Source organism: Amia ocellicauda, chromosome 11, assembly GCF_036373705.1.
Source record: "Amia ocellicauda isolate fAmiCal2 chromosome 11, fAmiCal2.hap1, whole genome shotgun sequence".
Taxonomy (NCBI): Eukaryota; Metazoa; Chordata; class Actinopteri; order Amiiformes; family Amiidae; genus Amia; species Amia ocellicauda.
In genome coordinates, this window is record NC_089860.1 from 31,316,457 (window position 1) to 31,340,838 (window position 24,382).

Here is a 24,382-nt window from a genome sequence, read left to right on the forward strand (position 1 = left end):
CTGAGGTTTTTAAAATGCCCAATTCATTTGTGCTGTGGAGTCCCCTGAATAAGGGAAACAACTGTTGAGAATATGTATTTGTACTTGAGTAGGGTTCTTGATACATTTTTATTTATCTGTTTATTTGTGGATCTTCTTAATTGACCTGCATGCTTTTTCATTTTTAGAAGATATTTATCATGCCAAATCTGTTGATATGTTGAAGCCATTTTTTGCTGGGGACACACTTTGGCATTTATAACTATTGCATTGAATAGTACTTTTACTCTTTTGCTACATTCAGTAATTCAGACATCTTTCACAACAAACCCCTAAATACCCTCAAGAATATGAGTTCCATTAATTGAAAAACTGCCTTGCTTAATTGTTCAATAATTAACATGATCTCAGTCTCAGAAATGGTAGGATGAACTGTATGTCCACAGGACCAGGGTTGGAGACCACTTCCTTTCCACTTACATTTCCAGGTTTAGTAGAGTATGAGTTCTAATAAATATCTGTCAAATGTACTCAAATGGCAATTTGAAAGGTCTGAGTCTTAATAACATTCAGGCTTAAGTTTTTCTGTTCTGCACAATTCTTAAATAGCATCAAGATTGATGGTCCTTGATGGTTTTTTGTTTGACTGAAAATATTTCTCTATTGTCAAATGTGTAACCGTTAGCTTGTGTTTGAAAAGCATGTGACCTATTGGTGACAAACAGGAAGGAAACTGGTTTTAAGAGCTGTGTTCTCTGTGTAGTTTGTTTTTCCAGTATCCTTCTCCGGTTTAGTACTGAGAGTGTACAGCCAAGATGATTTCCAAGCCAGTTGCAATGGATCTGTCATTTTTATACCAGGGCTTTTGCTTTGAAATCCGCACTGCTACCTTGAGCATTGGCATCTACTATGTGGTAAGTCAACCATTACTAGTCTGTTAGATGGTTAAGCATTGGAAATGCAGAAAAAAACCTTTTGCTCCCCAAATAAAATCATTGTAATGTTTTTGATCTGGATTTGCTTATTCGTGGTGTGTGACTGGTGTGTTACCATTTTATGAATTTTACTATCAGTTTGTAATTCTTTTCTCCTTCTTTTTGTTTGCATTTTATTGTCTTAGTCCTCTTATTGAGAACAATAGTACAGACAGTAAATGTTCCTTTATCAAATCTATTTGAACTCTCTGAATGTGTTTATATGCCTCGAAGAACGTAGGCATTTGATAAACACAATGTAGAACAGCTGAAAGGTTAGCAAATGTACAGACAAAAGCACTGAAACCTGAATTGGACTTAATAATTGGATTTTATAATAACAGATAATGGAGTAGATTAGTGGGACTAAAGACCAAACAACCATACACATCCTACAACACTGACTATATTTCTGGTCAAATATGAGGTACGCTGTGCCATACGCCATGAACAGCATAAAATGGTGAAATGCAGAAGACTTCATATTTAGACGGATGCAGCAGAAACAAAATGAAACCTTTTCTATTTTGCTTTTCTGACAAACCCAGAAGCTTTTTCATCTGCATTTTAACAGGATCTTACAAATTGCATTGAGCTAACAGCAATTACAAATATATATATATAAATGATCTTTGAGTATTTAGTTATGTTTTGTTTTACCATAAAATAGCCTTTTAATATTGTTTGTATACATTTGTGTGTGTTTGCGATATATGTGGTACACACATACATGAGTGCCCCTGAAGTACATCAACACATTAGAAATTAATTTAATATTGAAATGTAGGGTTTTTTCAATTCACAATTTTGTATTCTATATTTTTCTAAATCAGACTGTTTGGCATCCTGTAATCATAGCAACATGTGAAAACAGAGCTGTTGGTATTGACAACTTGTGTGAATAAAAACTGTACGTTATTAATGACTGGAGACTATTTTGTCATGGTTCAATTAACAACCCCTTTTCAGCTTGTTTATTTTGTTATGTCAATCAAGTCAACTCATAAAACCATTTTATCCGCTTGCCCACTTTATCCTGTGTTAGAATCCTAGGCTGTGTTAATGGGAGGTGAAAATATTCAAATGTTTCTCATCACTGATTATGTCGGTTGGTTTTAGCTGCTCCTTTACAAATGATCCTAAAAGGTCAAACAGAGTAAAAATAAATTAAAGTTCTGTTTGAAATTGGATTCTGTGTGTACTAACCGTAAAGAATATGCAAACAAGAAATTAGGTACTGAAGATCAGATATGAATGGCCTTCTTGTTATCTTCAACTGCCATCTGCCTAAGCTGCACAAGATAACATCTGGTATACAGTGAGACACTTTGTATGATGTATTGACTTATATAAGGAACATGGATTGTACATATTTCTTCTAATTGTTGATTTAACATATTTATCATTTAGATTAAGTAAATTAATTAATTCTCAAAAAGGGTTGAAGCAGTGATCTCAAATATGGAAATGCTCTATAGTAAAGCTGGCGGATGTTATGACACTTAGAATTCCAAGAACATGTTTTATTCTGTTGCAATTTAAGAATGTATTGTTGTAACTAGAAGACATGGCTGTTGCATGAATATTTCCATACCTGTAGTACCCTCTTCTCCATCCCAAATCACATGCAGCTGAGTACACGTCTCATTTATTTCAAAAGGTTTGCCTGATGCCTTTGTCCAAGCTGATACCTGCCAACATCTGTTTTGTGAAGATGGGCGGTGCGATATGGGACCAATGAGTTTCTCTTCCCTCATGGCAAAATGAACTGCATGTGTGCCATATTTAAGTTATCGCTCTATATACTCAGTAAATAGCCTATCTGTTTCCATTTAAAGTTAAACATCGTAACTACCGAAGCAAAAAGGACTTCCTGAACATTTACAAACTGTTGGGTATTATTGCTAAAAAAAGAAGCCAAACGTACCCTTGTGTATCACAGTGGTCACATGACTGTGTCTGTAGCACTACAAGTGTTTTTGTCTCTTGTGCTGATCTATCTTGGTGCCTCACCAGTGGAAAATGTGTGTGAAGAGGAAGCCTATCAGATCAGACCACAAAAAGCCCTTCCTCTTCATGCAGCAAGACAGCAAGAAACACATACTACCCCATAAATGTGATAATATGAATGTGATTCGATGTTTTCTTGTTGCATATTAGAATGAATGTGTTCTGTTTTAATTGTTTTAGTTTATGTCATATATGTGGTTTCTGTTGACATGAAGGCAAACCCAGTTTCTGTGTATTAGCAAGGAATTGTGAAACAGTGGCCAGTTTGCAGCACAGTAACATTACGATAGTTCACACACTTGCTCTTACAGTCTGCCTAGTTGCTTAAAATGGGGTTTGTTTGGTATGTGGCAAAGATCATAACCACACAAGCAGTTCGAAATCTGAGAATTGCATATATCAGCACTGACACGTAAAAAAAAAATTACAGTTAATATCAGTGCTTGAGGTTTATGCACTTTCATATAGTTAGATTACTATAAGTTTAAAGCCGCCCAGATGCAAGGGAAGTTATTATTGTGAAATTATTGTGCATGGGCTACTATGCATTCCCTGCAAGATCTTAGAATGTCCCATTAGCCTTATTGATGATAATACTGGTGTATTAAAAAAAATGCTTCAAAAACTTTTAATATTACAGTAAACATTTCCACATACTGTCACCTTTTAAACTTTCCCTGTATGGTTCCTCCTCAGGACATACTAAAACCAGACACATTGCAGATCTGTATGTTCTTATTTAGAGCTTAGCAAAGATCAAATGTATGCATTGTTTTAAGTAGTAGTACAAATGTATGAAAGATGTTGTTGCAGGCAAAACAGCTGTGCATTGGGCTTTGAAGCTGGCTGAATGCAGGGCAGACTCTCTGGATCTGCTTGACTGCCCTTGTCACAGACCAGTTGTCCCTCATAGTTATCTGTCATGTGTCTCTGCATTGCAGGTAACCAGTTTCCTGGTGTGCATCGACTTGATCTTTGGTGTCGTGAAGGGGAAAGATTTCTGTGGATTCATCCAGACCGCAGATTACCCCAAAGGAGAGCGCATCTGTAAGTCACAAGGTTATAGCTAGGTGTGGTGCTTAAGTTTTACTGCTCTAGATTTCAATTTGACTGTCCTCGCTGGTAGCCTAGCTTAGCCTAATTACAGGCTTTAGCTTCCGCACACTTCATAGTTGACTTTAGCCTTTGATTGAGGACTACTTTTATTTCACTTTTGAAAATTTTATTCTTAGTAATGTAGACTAAGAGTTCCTCTCCTCTTCCTTACACAATAATGTAACTCCCAAAGTGTTGCAACAGCTGTTTAAGTACCAACTGCTGTGTTTTTTCTTTCCATGTTTCACATCCTGACAGCCTATTTACAGTAGTCAATTGCACGGTTTTTAATGTATATTTCATACACACGATCCCAAATTGCAATCTCCGCTTGTTTATAAACTTTGCTCCACACTGCTACTCCTGAGTGGTTGTTATCAATGTATTTACAGCTCATTAATGTGAGCAATATGAATATGGCAGATACAATTGTACCAGGATTATGATTTCTATTTTTAATATACACTCACCTAAAGGATTATTAGGAACACCTGTTCAATTTCTCATTAATGCAATTATCTAATCAACCAATCACATGGCAGTTGCTTCAATGCATTTAGGGGTGTGGTCCTGGTCAAGACAATCTCCTGAACTCCAAACTGAATGTCTGAATGGGAAAGAAAGGTGATTTAAGCAATTTTGAGTGTGGCATGGTTGTTGGTGCCAGACGGGCCGGTCTGAGTATTTCACAATCTGCTCAGTTACTGGGATTTTCACGCACAACCATTTCTAGGGTTTACAAAGAATGGTGTGAAAAGGGAAAAACATCCAGTATGCGGCAGTCCTGTGGGGGAAAATGCCTTGTTGATGCTAGAGGTCAGAGGAGAATGGGCCGACTGATTCAAGCTGATAGAAGAGCAACTTTGACTGAAATAACCACTCGTTACAACCGAGGTATGCAGCAAAGCATTTGTGAAGCCACAACACGTACAACCTTGAGGCGGATGGGCTACAACTGCAGAAGACCCCACCGGGTCCACTCATCTCCACTACAAATAGGAAAAAGAGGCTACAATTTGCACAAGCTCACCAAAATCGGACAGTTGAAGACTGGAAAAATGTTGCCTGGTCTGATGAGTCTCGATTTCTGTTGAGACATTCAGATGGTAGAGTCAGAATTTGGCGTAAACAGAATGAGAACATGGATCCATCATGCCTTGTTACCACTGTGCAGGCTGGTGGTGGTGGTGTAATGGTGTGGGGGATGTTTTCTTGGCACACTTTAGGCCCCTTAGTGCCAATTGGGCATCGTTTAAATGCCACGGCCTACCTGAGCATTGTTTCTGACCATGTCCATCCCTTTATGACCACCATGTACCCATCCTCTGATGGCTACTTCCAGCAGGATAATGCACCATGTCACAAAGGTCGAATCATTTCAAATTGGTTTCTTGAACATGACAATGAGTTCACTGTACTAAACTGGCCCCCACAGTCACCAGATCTCAACCCAATAGAGCATATTTGGGATGTGGTGGAACGGGAGCTTCGTGCCCTGGATGTGCATCCCACAAATCTCCATCAACTGCAAGATGCTATCCTATCAATATGGGCCAACATTTCTAAAGAATGCTTTCAGCACCTTGTTGAATCAATGCCACGTAGAATTAAGGCAGTTCTGAAGGCGAAAGGGGGTCAAACACAGTATTAGTATGGTGTTCCTAATAATCCTTTAGGTGAGTGTATATGATTTGTCTGGAAAGCGTCTATGGCCACCGTGGCCCAACACTAAACACGCAGTGCTTGATATATCTGGAGAACAGCGTGAGAGTGGAATGGTTTACTGTACAAAAATAAGGCTACACAAGCAACACAGGAAAAGGAAAACATTACTTAAACTGCTACAGTGACATGAAGGGACTTATAATTCTATGTTTCCATGACCCCTGTTACTTTCTCTGTAAAATTGTTGGGGAAAATATAATTACACAATGTAGTACATTGTTACAGAACCAGTTACCGCAGTCATGTACTGTAAATATTTTAATCCACAGCAATCCTAAACACTCACATATTCCTGTCACATTATAGCACCTACATGGTAATCAAAGTTATATACCACCATAAGTAAATATATGAATGAGAGAAGGCCATAATGCCTGCTTTGTTCGTATTTAATATGTTATGGGAGAAATAAACAATCAGTCAACTGTTTCTGTACAATATTGCAGCCAAATCCCCTCTGACTGTCACATAATGGGCTACAATATAACACTGCTGCCACACTAACATCATTCACGTTACAGGGTACATAATTGTCCAGCTCACATATATTACTGGTGTGCAGCATTATTCCATGTTCAGATTTATTTACACGTTATAGTATGGCACTGCAATATAATAATTGAATCAAAATAGTTTACTATAGGGAGATTAATGCCTAAACGCTGTTGTATTAGAATTCTTTGATAAGTGTGGAGTTAAAAATATCACGCTTATGATGTAGAAAAGGGAGCTTCTAAAAGGTTTCTTAACAAGAAACCGTGTTTGGGGCAGTGCCAGCCTTAATTGAATCCATATGTGAAAGCAGTGATGCAGGATTCATGTGATCCCTGTAGTGTACTTGTTGCACACATATGATTGATTTCAGGGTTGCTGAGTAAATACAAGGTAATACCTGATACCTTTCGTTGCTATAAAAGGCTTCATTTGAAACTACCAAAGCTCCTATTTGTATATCCACAGGCAACTCGTAATAAAGGTTCACTACAAAGACCGCTCTCAGCTTGGTAGCCATAACTGCTTGCAAGGGGTTTCCACATGAAGTTCACATTGACTGCAAAGCTTTGGTCACAGTCAAATAGGCATCGGCTCTGCTGCGTTCAGAAATAGTTAAACCAGTTTTCTTTTGCAAACTGACAGTGATAGTCGGAATAATAACTGAAAATGACATTTTTATGTGGTGTAAAAGCTGTATGTTATTCCAAAAAGTGTGTGAAAGGGAGTTTTTCTGCTTTAGACTACCCTGAATGTTTATTTCTATAGAATAGATACTATAGCAGAGGACTGAGGACACAAAAGAAGGCATTGAAGAATGAATGCAATGCTAAAGTGACCGAACTGGGAGAGCGTATGTGAATTTAGTGAAATACTGGAGTACAGACACTGAGACACAGTTAGAGAAAGCAGGTTCGCATTCATATGAATTCCAGATCAAATAAATATTTTTAAAAGAAAAACAAAAGCACATTGAACACTTATGTAATCGTCTTCCTTGTCTATGGCTTTTAAGTAATGTGTTACTCATTGTCCAAGGCAGTGTTGGACAAAAGTGTGTTTAGATGCTTCAGATGGTTCTGTAACAGCTCTTCTGTCAACCTTGATTTTGTAGTTGACACCACCACCAACTTCATCCTAGTTGCAGTCATGATAATCACAAGCACCTACCTGCTCCTTGGAGTCCGCAAGGTAAGACATTCCTACTCTCCTTGGAAAGAACACATTACAGTAAGTTATTTGGCGGGAGAAAATATATATAAATTAGTTCTGAAGAGCATACAGTTTTATTTGTCTGCTAAGAATAACATTTAAAATCCACTGCCTCCTTTTACAAAACAAACAATAAAAACCCCTGATTGGCTTCCTACTGGCTCTCCCTTTCCCTCCAAGTCTCGAGCCCCGAAGGCTCAAACACATACGGGGCCTAAAAGAGCGTAACATCCTCGAGGCAGGCAGGCTTGAGCATTGATGCTGTGTGGACATGTTTACCTGGAGACCCCGTCTGCGCGCAGAGATGCAGGCAGAATATAAATTACAGGTAACAGCCAGCCCAGTCTGTGTGGAAGTCATTGAGCAGGAAACTCGGGCGAGTAAATAAATAAATACATAAACACAATCCTGGTGCGGTGGTTCAGGAGATTTAAAAAAATAAATTCACATGAAAAAGTCATCCACGCTGTGAGCACTTAAAATTCCAGGAAAACCCACAAGGCCGCTTCATATCAAGAAGTGTAGCCTGCGACAGCTCAAAAAGAAGCCAGCATTTACCTGAAAGAAAAAATACCTGTATTTGTCAAGGAAAACTTTAATTCCGTCTGTGTTTTCCTAGGAGTTTATTTAAAATGTGTCCTGTGTGCTGTAGAGTACCATATGCTTTAAGATAGATTTTTTTTATGAGTGATTTTTCTCTGCATTTCTGTTTGAAATCAAGAAAAACAAACTGACATTGCGCAGCAGTCAATAAAGTGGATGCCGTTCTCCACTATTTTTAGTGTTCATAATGCAAAATATATTCATTGCTGAATGCACAGGTTATGTCTTTCTGACTTTCTAAATTAACCAAAATGTGTTATCTCCTCTATCTCTATACTCTCTGGCAAGGCTGGTAAATTAATAAGCACAAACACTCGTCAACAACAAATTCTCTCTTCATATTCTTGTGCACCTATACCAGCGAATATGAAAGCCAACAACCTTAGGCACAGTGCTCTGAAGTAATGAATTTACCCAGTGTGCATTTGGCATGGGAGCAGGATTTTTTTTTCTTTCTTTCTTCAAACTAGTAAGGTTTTAAGTAGCAAAAGCAATTAACTGGACACCATAGCTCAGGGACATGTAGAGAATATTTTGAAAACTTTAAATCTGCTTCTCCTTCTGCTTGGTCACCTACCGAATTAGAAGTGCTCTAGGTCTAAACAGATTTTTTAGTTATTAAGTAATAGTAATTACAGTAATTAAGATAAACTATTTAGCAATTTTAATTCTTAGTCATCTTTGGCATCGTCATTTTTTCCTGCAGTAATAATTGGTGATTTGTACCACATTTTATATTCTAAGAGGTCAATTTTTGTTTTGTTAACTTAAAAAAAAAAAAAAAGTATTTTAGATCTTATCCTTTTCTTATTCTTTTTAGGTTTTGCAGGTACATAAAACAATGGTAAAAGTTTACACCGATATGAAATGTACAAGGGAGAACATGCTACACATCTCTTAAAATCCACTCTCATCACATCTCAACCACTATGCAATTTCTGTTACGGCACCTCGTTGATTTTTCCCCTCCAGGTCTTTCCTCCGCGGAGAACAGAGCACCCTCTGAATACATTAATGCAGTCTGCATATATGAAATGCTTTTGGTTTCTCCGATCATGCCATATAAATATTTGTTCAATATTTTGAGGCACACATGGAGTATTTGATTCAATATTTATGGATGTGGTCAAACTTGCAAATCCACAGTATGTTTCCAAGGGAGCTGTTAGGTTCTAGCCACTCCCTGAAATTAAAATGAAAAAGCTTTTTATACCTCACAGTGCCTGAACTGCTGCTCAGTTGAATTTGCATCTTGTCACAAGCATAAAATCATTGCCAGATGCCCATTAATATATTAGTCTTGTAATATTTCTTACACAACGTGAACAGAATAACAAGCCATCAAAACACCACTGACATAATAATGCCAGGGGTAATATGTGATATATATATAGCTACTTTCCTGTCACTTACTTCTGTAATAAGTGTATAAATATACCCCCATTTCATACAAATATTTTTAGAATAGGCTATTAATATTAATTCTGTCTCACTGCTACATACGGGCCAAACAGAGAGTAGTATATATGCACAATTCCTTGTGTTATGCATTATAAAATCTCCATTTTGTGTCAGGTTGAGATTAAACTGTACCATTTCTGATAGCAGGCAGACATAAAGTAACTAGAACATGAAGCTGGAGTTGAGTTCCACTTCCACATTCTCATTCGTCTTTGTTCTCCCGTGGAGACCTGGCTGAATTCAATGCAGATCTGGAGACCATGTACAACAGAGGGTAAAAGAAGGAAACGAGTTTAACCTGTACAGTAGAGAATTTGAATCAGTGTTGCTGGACCTGCAAAATGAAACTTCACTGTTATTAAACAGACAGGAAAGATGCATTCAAAAAGGAAAAGGAATTTCACACCTACTGAATGAATGAACACATCTGTAATCATCAGTTTAAAACTAAATGGGAAAGTCTTTATTGCAAAAATCTTAAATATCCAAATTCTCTTTCTGGAGGAGTGCTCACAGGAGAATATGATATTAAAACCACATACATTGTTGTAGAATGTCCCTTTTTTGAGAAGAGAGCCTAATGTCCAAACTGGCACATACCTCAGAATTTACAGGGGTCATTGAGTTGCTGAAGATTTGAGATATGAACTGGCAGCTGTCAGCCTATAGGAAACATCCTGAAAAATCAAACAAAGACATTGGCTGGGCACAGAGCTCAGTAGCCTCAATACAGTGTTTTACAGTTAGAGTTTTATTCAGTTAAGCCACAGCACAGCCATTGGGTGCACTCATCCTGCTTTCTGAAGAAATTACTAAAATGGATGCCTGTAGCAGGCAGTCAGATAAGCTCAGATAAGCCCCTGATCACATCCAGCACTGAACCCTGACAAGCTGGTAACGAGCTGAATTGTACAACAAACAACAAGGCTGTGATCAGATTGTTGTACCATCTGGTAGCTTCTGGTTTTGGACAGATTTTCTAAATGGTGCAGCTCTGTCATAGACCGTAAGCACTGACATCTCTGACACCTTTCTGGGCTCAGTAGCAGCATGATGGATATGGCATTATTTCCACCTGCTCAAACCGTGCAAGTTTTTCAGCGAGGTGAATCTGTTTTCCTGTTTTTTTCCCCATAGCACCTCATTCGTCAATGAGCCATTCTTCAATTTTCAGTGTCAGTCACTTCACCTACACACACCCAAGAAACACCATGGATAGTTGTAGAAATGTTTGTGCATCACTAATGAAAGATGGGGGAGTTTATAGTGTGTAACATTGTCTGTGCTACATTAACAAATTACATTCCGAATTATATTTAATTTAGACTCAAGGTCTACAATTGTATTTTGAGGGTGCCAAAGAATATATCAGTGCAGTGGGATTTATTAGATTTCACTGAAAATATGCTCCTTACAAGTGATTTAAAGAACATATAGATGTTGTAAATATACAACAAATATAGTGTTGGAAAAAATGTCTTATGTTATGTCATGGTTTTGGAAAATGAAGTTGCAACACCCATAACTTTCAGAAATGAAATTACAATTATTGCTTAATATAAAATAGTAAAACAACTTTTCAGTAATCAATATTTAATTGTTGGTGATGCACCTTCATTTCTTTATATTTCCAGAAAATGTAGGAATCCTGAAAAAGACTATTCCTGAACGTAGTAATCACTGATGCAGTTAAATGTCTCTCTCTTTCCTCTTCATCCTGTGTGCAGTACCGGGAGCGCCTGCTCATCCCCTTCATCATTCTGCTGTTCCTGGACATCGTTCTGAGTGTGATGTCACTATTCAGGGGAGCCTGGGGGCTCCCGGGGACCTTTACCTATGAGGAAGCCACCGTGATGTGGGTGAGTTGATGTCTGAGGTCATAAGGCTAAAAGGTCAAGGCTCATTTTGCTGGAATTGTTTAATAAATTGAATGATTCTGCTACATCCTAAGGTTTTGCTTTGATTTCCTAATACCAAATATTTTTATATTTTATATTATCGATTTATTAGCAGACGCTCTTATCTAGGGTGACATACAGTTTACACAAGAAACATTTTTAAAGCAGTACAAAATTGCAGCAATACAATCAATATAAAAGAATGGGGAGAGATGCCATTCTTACCCATCCACTTGTCTGTAGCTCTACTTCCTATTTTGTGTAATTAATTGTTTTACTTGCAAAAAAAAGTAGCTCATGTATCTCTGGCCCGGTGGTCTGAAGTCCTTGTCCTGCAGATTCCCAATCCAGGTCAGCTATAGATTAGTCTAAAGAGCCAGTTTCTCAACATAAATTAATAATATAAATAAAAGAAGGGATAAGTAAATGGATATTACAACCAAGTTATATTATTATGTATTCAGTGTGGCAGTGTAGCCGCAGGTGTGTGATTTCTCTTTGCCTCTGTTGCAGAACTATGCCAGTGTGAAACATGAGCTGTCTCTGCAAGACACCGCACGTCTGACCATGATCTTCGGAGTGATCTTCATCCTGTACGTTCTCATCAAGGTCAGCTCTCGCTCATCCCATACATCACAAAACCCCTCTATCAGGATGATAAGAAACCAGTAGATAAAATGATTTCAATTTTTCTCCCCCATAGAAATGTTTTGGGTGGAAGTGGTTACTGTGTTGTATATTTGTCATTTTCTTGGTTCTACACATTTTTTTGGAAGCTGTATTTATTTATATATATATATATATATATATATATATATATATATATATATATATATATAAAAACAAGACTGTGAAGTGAAATGTACAGAATTTAAACAAGGGACGCAGTGTTAGGATTATACAGTGCTCTAGTATTTTGCAGTTTTGGTCAAATCATGACAAGAAGGACATTGTTGCTCAGGAGAGAGAAAGTTCAGAGAGGATCAAGGATTGTTTTACACAGAGAACTAAAGGAACTAACTATCTTTATTTCTGAATAGAGGTGATTAAGAGATTTAATCTTGCATAATCCAATGCAATTTACAAGTTTTTCCAAACACTAGCATAAAATGTACAGCATATACAAAACATTTTAATAGATCACTTTTTAAAATCATCATAGACACACTCACTTCTTATTTTATAATACCAATCTAACAACCTAACATCTCTTTTTTACCGTATGTTTTCTGCCACCAAATATGGTCAAATATCTTAATTACAATCGTGCTCTTGGTAAGTCTAAGCTTGCAATTAATCAGATCACATTACCAATGGGTGCTCAGTCGGTGCTGTTGAGGTTGGGATGGCTGGATCTTAATTTAATTGGACGATCAGTGCTTTCAAACACACTTTTCCTTAAACTTTTAAGGGGTTAATTCCCACTTTAATCTATCAAATTAGCAGATCTGATTGCCTTTCTTTATGCATCCACATTCTCCTCTCCCTCATCCACCCTCTGTTGATCAAACCCTCATTTCATACCACATCTTGCTCCCCCCTTTCCCACTTCCTAAAACACGGGCAACGCAGGCTACACAGCGCATCACAGATGAGTAACTTTCCGAATATCTCCATCCAGAAATAACAGCCATTAAAATGTCTGAAATGTATACACCACCCTGGGCTTTGATCTTGTGCTGTCGTTCGCCACCTCCATTCCCGTTTCGGCCAGGGACTGAAACAGATCCCTTTTTTCATTCCCTGTAATCACCGACTCATTCCATGTAGTTTATAGATACACAGTGTTTATTGATCTAACAGATCGGCAGTTATTTTAGGCTAGAGACTCACATTTTTGCGGGGTTTGATGTTGAAACATATGCATGTTGATTTAAAAAGTGTTTAACGTTTGTTTTTTGTGTTTTACCTTTTTTAAATTTCAAATATAGAGAAAATAATCTCAGGGGACACTCACACTCTGCTCACCCCTGGCCCGATGCAATCCTATCAAACACCTCCTGCTCCACTTGTTACTCCCATACTTGCATTCCCCCTAGTCATGAATTCAGGGTCTGTTCACATGGGTCTTAAAAGAAAGGACTGTTCTTGGGATTTTATTCACAAATTTAAAAATACTCGCACAGGGGCTAAACCAGTGCTGTAGTGGCAACTGAAGTAGTGGGTATACTCTAATACCTGGCTGGCGATTCGTCGACTGGAGGGGGTGGGGGGGTGCTGGCGATTCATCTGATTGGGGGGAGGTTGACCGTTTGTCAACCGGGAAATGGCGGACGAACAGCTCTCTGGTTTTTATTATTTTCATTGTTCAAATCCTGATATTGTTTATTTTATTAAAACAAATTACTTTTAAGTCATAAGTCCAGCACACTCACTCTCAAACTTGTATTGCGTGCTGAGGTTCTGTGAAGTTTTGCTTTTTGTCTGATTTTTCACTTGACGTGATGCTTGAAAGCTAAAAACTCACCGAGCGGGAATTAGAGAGGATCGGCTTCTTCCCATCTGTATTGTGCAACTGCTGTTCAGACGTGTATTACAGCACTGAACCCCAAACACCCAGACAGCCTCTTTGTTCACTGTGATTAACTGGAAAGGAAACCGTGGGTATAAATCACGGCTTGTTGCAATCCAAGGAGGTACAGTAAATGCATTCACCCCAGGCCATTAGGCATCAGTGCCAGCCTCCGTTATGCACAGTACGTTATACAGTGTTTGCACTGCCAGAACATCAGGGGCTTCTCTTTCAGCCGTGCCCAAACAGATCCAATAGGCCTCTTGTGCCAGCCTCGCTGTGCTCTGGCCACGGGTTCAGGTCTTTCTGGTCCTCATGCTTTAATGCAGAGCTCAAGCTGACTCTCATGAATACCCCTTGGTTGTACTTTCTGTTGGCCCCTCGGGGAACATTTCAAAATCACACCTGTAAAATTTTGTCCTGTGTCTTATTCAGAGATGTGAAAAACACGGGAGCCTATGTCTACGAAAATTCATTTTAAAAATAATCTGATAAACAAGAAAATACAGACCTAAGTATGGGATCCTAGAAATCGTGTAATTCACTGGTTCATTGAATTAATTTATCAGTAATGTATTTATTTTTTTAATTTATTGAACATTAATTCCTAACAGGTAGCAATAAACATTGCAAGGAGTGAAAATTTGTATAGAATGGCAGACATCAGTTTTTCTTAACGCTGTAATCCAGAGCCTTTACTTCTACTCATCTGGAAGAATTAACCTACACAAAAGATAACACAGAGAAATGTGTCGTTTAATGAAGTATATTTTTAAAACTAAATAAATTGGCGCATAACATCATCATTCCTCAGGAAGGGTAACCACACTTTTATCTGTTCTGCGGTGAATTGTGGAAAATAAGAATGAAATTCAGACCCCTGATAAAATCCTTAATTCATGTTTGACTGCCTGGGGCTCCCATCTAGCAACTGAGAAAAAAACATACTGAACTGAGAGAAAAATATCACAACATGAGAGACAAGGCATGGTAGGGTTTCTAGATTTAGACTCTTCTTAGTAATTAGGTTTTTGCATTTTCCCCCCACTATAACCCCATTTTGTTTGTTATGTTGTCAACCAGGTGTACATGATGAACTGCGTGATGAACTGCTACACGTTCATCAAGTTACACAACATCCAGGCGAGGGGCAGCAAGGCTCAGAGCAGGAGCACTGTGGTAAGTCACAGCAGACCCTCCCTCTGGGACTTTCTCTCTGCAGTTCCTCAGAGATAATGCTCTACCATGTCAACTAGCCAAAAGGGAAAGGGGGTTTGTGCGAATTGGGGTTGGTGTGCTGCACAAAGTTTGATGTTAAGTAGGTGCATCTTCTGCTTAGAAAGTCCAGGAAACACTGCAGTAACGGGAGATTGCAAACTGGGTTAGAGAGAGGTAAGAAATAGTTCCATATAAACGAATACAGAGGGTTGATTGTTCCAGTTTTGTGTTTTCCACCCCAGGTTGAGCTGCCATCTTACAGTGAAGCTGTGAAGCTGCCCTCCAAGGATTCACCCCCTGAATACCAGGAGCACGAGGAGCCGCTGGCCTGACTGCAGCGATGAAGCATATTAGAGGGGCGTCCATAACACCCTCCAGCCTTGCAACCTGCCCCGTCCCTTAAGGGCAGCCAGTACTGCTAAGCATTAGGATGCCAGCAAAGTTACTGCAGCAATTTGTGGAGATTCATCAGCTAAGGAAACGTACTGTCATGTCTGTAATGAATGTTCACCATGCACAATAACATTTGATTCCTGTGATTTGTTTGTTGTAACAAATATATATATATTTTGCAACCTGGGTGAACTACCATATCATGAATTCATGGCACCAGGTACAGGATAAATACATCAATCTCCCTAAATAATACAATCTGTAACTGATATGTTTATCTTAACCTCCTTTGGCAGATTATTCATTTTTAATCAGATGTACATTTATAACAAGTGAAAAACATATACCCTTTTATTCAGTAACCTTATTGCTTGGTCAGTGGATTGAAAGCTCAAAGAAGTCCATGAAAATCATGTTGTGTTTGTTTATTTATCTTGGGTAGATATTAGCTGGTCTAACATGGTCAGTTAATTTCACCCATGAGATTTGCTTATAATATAATAAAATGCAATAGCTTAGCAAATGCAGATGGTTTCACTGCCAGGTGTTTAACGTGTTTCAGTATCTGTTTTAAGAAAATAAAACCATATAACATAAGCGTATCTCTCTCTTCTTTAACCTCTAAATCAACTCTACTCAAAACATGATAATATGGTACATACATTCTTATTAATAATAATAATAATCTAGTGGAATCTTAATAGTTTTGATTGATCCTATATTCAGTATATTGCCTAAAGATATCAAGCCACAATTAAGCAAGCCCAATTTAAAAAATATGAAAATAAACAATCGATATGAACCTATGTATTATTGACCACAACTATCTCCTTGAAACTATTACTTTATGATTTACAGGGTTGTAACCTGGGAACAAAATGAACTAACTAACTAACTAAATAAATAAATAAATAACAGTAAACCCTGTATGACATTCAGATTCAATGTAATTATTCTAAGGTTGGAACAAAGTTTGCCAATTTAGAATATATCAATTGATGATGCTAATTAATGCATAATGATCAGGTACTCACGAGTGCAGGACAGATATAGGATGTAATCCCAGGAGTGTGAATATACTGCGTTTTGAATATAATCAACCTGGCTGTTGATTTAATCACGTTTTTTCACGGCATTGGATGTAATTTATCACATAGAAGCCATTCAGCTGTCGTAAAGAGGTTCTCAGATTGATATGGGGTTATATGCAGGGTTGGGAGGGTTACTTTTAAAAAGTATTCCGTTACAGAATACTGATTACCTTGTTTTGAAAATACTCTGTAACCTAATCCAGTACATTACTCCAAATCAGTAACGTACACAGAATACTTTTAGATTTCTTTTGGAATACTTTTTTTTCTTTATTAAAAGTAAAACTACAGAATGTGCGGCAATGCAAGTCATTTTTGTAACAAGAATGCACATTACCGTAAGACATTTGTACATGGACAATTAATAACCAGATCAAAATAAAATGTGAGGGGGCACAATATTCCAACTGAGGTGGCATTGCCCCCTTTTGCCCTGCCGTAGGGCCAGGCGTGATCTTGATACCCTTAATTTTTTTACAAACTGACATAAATCAGACGTGTTAATGTCAAAGGTGTATCACGTTTAGTCATTTTAATGCAGGAGTTGGTTTCAGTTTTCTGCAAATCACTGATATCTTGAAATCTATTTTCTTGAAAACTTACTTGCAATCGTAAGTATGTGTATGTTTATGTGTATGTATTCGTCTGAGTTAATGGTCAATATGCCATTCCATTACAGTACGTGATGCTGGATATACACAGACTGCGTTCCTGGGGGCGTGGTCACTGGTCTGTTTTGAAATCTGCCAATCCACGTTGTCTGCACCATAGTGGTCTGCTGGGACCTTTGGAGTCAGAGATCTGTCTTTCACCCTTGGAGCTGAGGACCGATCTACAGAAACAGCAGCCTGGTAATCTTTAATCACACTCCGAGGTGGGTGTGGTGCTCAGAGCAGGCTGGGTTGCTGTCCCGTAGAAGAAGAGGCCAGGATTGAAACCCCTGCAGTGAAATTTCTCAAGTAACGAGTGAATGGAAGTACATTTTGTGGTATGCATTTACGTGGGATTTTCCTGTTTCAGTGAGCCCTACTCTTATCAGTGCTGTTAAATACTCTTTGCATAGCTTTCTTGGCAGGGATACCCGACAGTGTCTTGGGTCATTTCAGGCAAGGCCTGACCGTGCCAAGAAGGACAGTAAGGCCATCCCTTCAGCGGTCTACCAGGTATCAAAGCTGATATGGTTAACACTCTGTAGTGTATATTCATTTCCAGCTTTACTAAGCAAGGCCTTATTCTCAAATATTTACATGAAGGTTGGAGTTGTTTTACAGACCTCAGGGTACATTCCACTTCGACTGGGCTCAGATCCAGAGAGTTGGGTGCTTGCATGTAATTGAAAAGACCAGCTTGCATGTGGGGTGTACGGTTCAGTACGGTGCTGTCAGTTGACCAGTTTTATATGTAGTATTTTTATGGTGGGCCCCATCTTAATGCATTAACAAGGGTACTGTGTTGCAATATAATTTACAGTGGCTTTCAAAAGTATTCACCCCTGTTGGACTTTTCCACATATCATTGTGTTACAACATGAAATCCAACTGGATTTAATCAGGAGTTTTTGCCACTGATCAACACAGAAAATGTCCATAATGTCGAAGTGAAAAATAGAATCTGCAAATTGTTCTTTGTAAATACAAAACAGAAAATAATTGAATGCATAAGTAATCACCCCCTTCAGTCAATATTTGGTAGAGGCACCTTTGGCAGCAATTACAGCCATGAGCCTATGTCGATCAGTCTCTACCAGCTTTGCACATCTGGACAAAGCAATTTTTGCCCATTCTTCTTTGCAAAATTGCTCAAGTTCCATCAAGTTGGATGGGGACCTTCAATTTTCAACTCTTTCCTCATATTCTCAATTGGAGTGAGGTCTGGGCTTTGGCCAGGCCACTCCAAGAAATTGACCTTTTTGTTTTTAAGCCACTCCAGTGTGGCTTTGCCTGTATGTTTGGGGTCATTGTCCTGCTGGAAGATTAATCTTCTCCCATGTCCCAGGTCTCTTACAGACTTCAGTAGGTTTTCTTCCAGGATTTCTCTGTACTTTGCGGCATCCATTTTGCCCTTCATCTTTAAAAGGTTTCCAGGCCCTGATGCAGAGAAGCATCCCCATAGCATGATGCTGCCACCACTATGCTTCACGTTAGGGATGGTGTTCTCAGGATGATGTGCGGTGTTAGGCTTGCACCAAACGTAGTGCTTAGTGTTGAGGCCAAAAAGCTCTATTTTGGTCTCATCAGACCATTATAATCTTCTGGTAGACAGTGCTACAATATGCTGGATGGGGTTTCTCCAGGACCAGGTATGTTGAACCCTGTTTTCTTGGATAAGAGCCGGTAAACTGGACATCTGTTTAAAATATAATTGGCCATTTGGACCTATGTTGGAGCTGGAAATTACCCTTTCTAGCTGCTGGGCAGGAGTGCGGTCTCTGATTGGCTGTCAGTTTAACCAATCAGACACCAAGGTCAGACATTAATTTTTGGTTTTCAACTCAGTGAAGGCTTCATGGTTTGTTCATTTCTTTCCGGTGTTTTGAGCTATTTTACTTCCTTTAGCTTTATATTTCACTACCTGAATGCCCAGTGTTCTTTATAATAAGTATAAATATTTGTATTCTCCAAAATGAGCCTGCATACCATCTGTAACTCCCATTGCGGGTACAAGATTAAGGAAAGCTGACACATTATGTAATCACAACATTGCTGTAAAGTTGTTGTTTTCATTGGTTGGGTAAAACAAATATGTATTCCTGCATTTATTTAAAGGTTCACAAAAATAAATGATAATGATAAATATTTAATATAAGTCCATGGAATGTGAGCAAAAGCGAAAGGGTGGAAAGAAAACATACTTAATTTCAGCATCTTATTATTATGATGTCACTAGTGGCCAATTGTCTTGGCAGTATGACAGGCCAGGCTAACTTTGGAACCCTGTTTTGGTTTCTGCTACATATATATATCACTTTAAAATACTCTCTGGTGCTGTATTATTTTAGTTATGTCTATTTCTTTTTTTGTTTTCAACAGAATGAGGATAAGTAAACACCCACAGGCTCAGAGGTCAACATAGATGCAGCAACTTTCCACAAAAAATAGAGGGATTGGCCAAAAAAATAGTGTTTTGTATGACCATATAATTAATAAGTAGGGGGTTTGTTTGTGTGTACTGACATTAACTCTGGTAAGGTGTAGTCCATAAGGAAATATAAAAACATATTTAATAAAATTAAATAGATTAAATCAGTGGGAGGATGTTGCTTCTCTGAGACCAGCTACAGGATGTTGGGCGGTAACTCTGATCACTGTATTCTGGTATTTGTCAGTTTTTCTCAGGTAAGACTTATTCAGTTTCAGGGAGAACACCATTACTCCCCAATGTATATGCAGCTGAGCACTGAAATCAACTTCAGTCCTTCTCTACTGAGATTAGGGAACTGCTTTTGGTTCTGGGAACAGTAGAAATTCTCTAATTACAATGTCCTTCATGTTTCATGGTGACCAAAATTTCCCACAGTATCTGTTCAAATAAAATCCTACAGTTTTCTCTCTATCCTTATACTTTGTAGACAAACTAAGTGATGATTAAATGTGATAAGATTCAAAAGTCTTGAACCCAAAACAAGTTTAGTTGCAGTCTCCATTTCAAGTCTGTTTTAAGTAAATTTAGTTTTCCCTGATTGCTATCTTCCAGGGAACATTACTTTTGGAAAAGTAGGCCTCTGGCTTTTGATGGGCGGACATGACTGACCCACCTGGGGAACGGATTCCAGAGCAGCAATGGGACTTTGCTGCCCATCATTGAGAGGTGAGGGAAAGGTAAAGAGAAGGGGATATTGAGTGGTGCTGAACACCTGTTTGTCTGTCCTCCAGCCCGATCCAGACGGGAGCTTCAGAGGGAGATGTTTTCTCAAGCTCAGAGAGGGCAGCTGAATGAAAGGAGGGCTTAGGGGCAGCTCTGAAACCTGATAGAAAGTCTACATTGATCTGGAATCTGGCTGGGTGATGAGGGGAGGGAGGTGGGCACTAAGGGGAAGGGAAATGGTTTTAGTTAGCTTACAAAAAAAATAATAATCAGATGCCTATTCCTGGCCAATATAAACCTGCTTAGGAGCTGCACACGGCTGCAGCACACAAGGAGAGGGATTGAGCTGGTGTTGTATGACGGGCAGCTTGATTACAGCTGTGGGGAGACAGGTATGCAGCTCAATAAAAGCCAGTTATCACTTGAGGCTTCACTTTGCCCGTTGCCTCCAGTCCTTGCTCTGTAGAGATACAGGCTCTTCTGGACCTATATTTGATCAATCATACATGAGCATGGATTCCCTTCTAGACCATAATCAACTGTCCAATTCTGAAAACCTTGAGTCATTTTGATTAGCCAAATAACTAAATCAATTTGGATAACAGTCAGTCCAGAAGATACTCTGACTCTCTACCATTTTACATATTTTAACAAATACATTGATAATCTTGTATATCTGTGAGTTTTAATTTTATTTTTGGAAATAGTTGGCCACAATAAAAGATGTTTCATGATTCGGTTTTCCCCATCAGCCTTTACATTACTCTGATATACAGGCTGAGGCTATAATATACTTCAGCTGCAATCCATCAGATTCTATAGGCTGCAGTTAATCATAAATATATTAAAAGCTGGACGTATTTAATGCTGATGCATTACGCAAAAGCTTTGGTACATTCAATATTTTAGAGATCAGTAAGACCGTACACCCTGATACCCTTCATCCCTCAGGATCCCTTCTCTTACCTGATCTGAAGTGACTGCATAGTTTATCAATAACTAATATGTATTCCTGGTCATGAGAACTGTGAGATTCAGAGTGATGTTGAAAATTAGCTTGATCAGGGTTCTTAGGGATCAGGTATGGACAATTTCCAAATCTTTCACAAAGTGTTATGAGCTGCTGATCCTGATTTTCTGTATGGAGCATGAACAAGAAAACAGATCCTGTCGAGTGTACATGCAGTCATGACTGGATCTTATTGCCCTGCTGTTTCTGTTGTTACAGTTTGCAGAAGATCAGTGAAGGAGGAAGGGAGGTTCATTACAGGATTCATTAGCCAAATTATTCCCAAATGAAAGAAAACATTTGGCACATTCCAAGACCGAAATCTAAGCATGGAAGAAACTCTGTGCCTGATTCAGAGCCCCTACTCTTTGCAGACACAAGTCTCAATGGTGCTGAAGGTCAAATGTCAGTCTCTTGCTGCATTTAGTGTGTGTGCATAAAGACTGTATTTGTACAGTGTTCATGTCACATATGGAAAAAATACATCAAATAAATGTGATTTCAATGATGCATCCCTGTCATATGCTTGTAAATTGTAAAGTCAAATTCATATCTGAGGAATTTAATTTCATTTGATTTTTAATCTTAATTTTAATGTAGCCTATGATTATGTGCTTTGTGCAAATGATGGAAGTATTGCATGATTAATAAACGTATCTGGCTAAAGCACACCACTATGAACCAAAATACACCCAGCAATAAATAAAGTCATACACCGTAGCTGGTGACACCAGATCTGCGATCTTCTCCTTGAATTAGGATGGAAAGTTTTGAGAGAGCTTTGAATACTATTTAAATTTTTATTAAACTTGCATAATGTGTCAAGAGACAACTTTGGTGTAAATGCATGATGTCCTCTCTTGCTGTGTCTTTGAGGAAGAGCCACGGCCTGAAACATCCTGAACCAAATTAATCTTTTAAGCTCTTCATTTGAACCAATCTTATTTGCCACTTCATTGATTTCAGAATACACCGATCAGCCATAACATTATGACCACTGACAGGTGAAGTGAATAACACTGATAATCTCATTATCATGGCACCTGTCAGTGGGTGGGATATATTAAGCAGGAAGTGAACATTTTGTCCTCAAAGTTGATGTGTTAGAAGCAGGAAAAATGGGCAAGCATAAGGATCTGAGCGACTCTGACAAGGGCCAAATTGTGATGGCTAGACGACTGGGTCAGAGCATCTCCAAAACTGCAGCTCTTGTGGGGTGTTCCCGGTCTGCAGTGGTCAGTACCTATCAAAAGTGGTCCAAGGAAGGAAAAGCGGTGAACCGGCGACAGGGTCATGGGCGGCCAAGGCTCATTGATGCACGTGGGGAGCGAAGGCTGGCCCATGTGGTCCGATCCAACAGACAAGCTACTGTAGCTCAAATTGCTGAAAAATTGAAAGCTGGTTCTGATAGAAAGGTGTCAGAACACACAGTCATCGCAGTTTGTTGCGTATGGGGCTGCGTAGCCGCAGACCAGTCAGGGTGCCCATGCTGACCCCTGTCCACTGCCGAAAGCGCCTACAATGGGCACGTGAGTATCAGAACTGGACCACGGAGCAATGGAAGAAGGTGGCCTGGTCTGATGAATCACGAGTTCAAGGTGTTGACTTGGCTTCCAAATTTGCCAGATCTCAATCCAATCGAGCATCTGTGGGATGTGCTGGACAAACAAGTCCGATCCATGGAGGCCCCACCTCGCAACTTACAGGACTTAAAGGATCTGTTGCTAACGTCTTGGTGCCAGATACCACAGCACACCTTCAGAGGTCTAGTGGAGTCCATGCCTCGACGGGTCAGGGCTGTTTTGGGACCTACACAATATTAGGCAGGTGGTCATAATGTTATGGCTGATCGGTGTATATTGTATTTATGTATCACTATTGATTGGTTGATGTCAAGCCCAATTAACCTGGACAGTGTTTGGCCCTCTGTATGATATGTTTTGGGGAACCTGGTTACAGCTGGATTGGAACCAGCGAGATCTAGACTATAAGGCATAATCCACGTGCCATCAGAGGTTTGTATTAGTTGTGCTCCCTAGGGGATGTGATTTGAATGTACTATTTAACAAAGTACATTTGTATTCATACCTGTAATACAGTAACTGATGCCAACATCAATAACTAAACACCCATGGAGAGAATAACTCTCAAAATAAGGGAGGGAAGAAGAAGATGCTGAAGTTGGTTAATTCTGTTTAATTGTGGTTGCAAATTCACAATCCTGCACATTTAAAAAAAACATTATGCCCCCCCCCCCCCCCCCCCCCCCACACACACACACACACACACACACACACACATATCTCCTCCTCTACCTTGTGGAGTAGTATCTGCTGTTTTACTGCTTTTACATTTTTCTCATTCTTTCAGCACACTGCATCCTGAGCAGCCTGCGAAACCCAAGGCAGCCCGTGTTTACCTTGCTCCATTAATTAAGAGAGAAATTACAGAGTCCCTGTTACACGCTGGCCTGCGATGTCTAGTGCAGACAGACGATGTTTATGCGGCCCCCTTGAATGGCTCTCATTCATGCAGCCCCGCGCCTCCTCACCACAGACCTCCTTCTGCCCGGTGCCGACCAGACACTGGACTCTCAGTCTCGGCACCAGCCCCGGCTGTCACTCATTGGCATCAAGGTGCCCGGTTTCAGCACTTTACCAAACCTAGCCCTGCGATCTTCTGTCGACCCTGGCCCCTTCGCAAAACAGACCCTTGCTTGGCTCTCCTTGTGTTGACCCTTCAGAAAGCCTGCACCAGTATTCGTTACAACCCCTTTTGCTGATTATATTTGTTGTCCCAGCGCAAGGTAGAGCCAGGTTGTTGTGATTGTCCCCTTTGGCGTCAAGTGAGAGCTTTTACACTTCAAACATGCAGTTGACCTGCCCTGTATTTTCTGTTGGTGGTGT

The 24,382-nt window shown here is 39.2% G+C and overlaps 1 protein-coding gene across 1 annotated transcript; it reads left to right on the forward strand.

The window, feature by feature from the left end:
* Nucleotides 1–733: 733 nt before the first annotated feature.
* Nucleotides 734–16,169, forward strand: laptm5 (lysosomal protein transmembrane 5). Its single transcript, XM_066717442.1, has 7 exons — nucleotides 734–893; nucleotides 3,905–4,010; nucleotides 7,390–7,466; nucleotides 11,279–11,410; nucleotides 11,963–12,058; nucleotides 15,045–15,140; nucleotides 15,422–16,169. The coding sequence occupies exons 1-7, from the start codon at nucleotides 795–797 to the stop codon at nucleotides 15,509–15,511; spliced, it is 696 nt and encodes a 231-aa protein (XP_066573539.1). The 5' UTR covers nucleotides 734–794; the 3' UTR covers nucleotides 15,512–16,169.
* The last annotated feature ends 8,213 nt before the right edge of the window (nucleotides 16,170–24,382 follow it).

What these genes read in the sequence shown, in the direction of transcription:
- laptm5 (XM_066717442.1), top strand. Translation starts at nt 795, where the DNA reads ATGATTTCCAAGCCAGTTGCAATGGATCTGTCATTTTTATACCAGGGC. An exon ending in GCATTGGCATCTACTATGTG is followed by an intron (nt 894 to 3,904) that starts GTAAGTCAACCA and finishes TCTGCATTGCAG; the next exon opens with GTAACCAGTTTCCTGGTGTG. An exon ending in AGGAAGCCACCGTGATGTGG is followed by an intron (nt 11,411 to 11,962) that starts GTGAGTTGATGT and finishes CCTCTGTTGCAG; the next exon opens with AACTATGCCAGTGTGAAACA.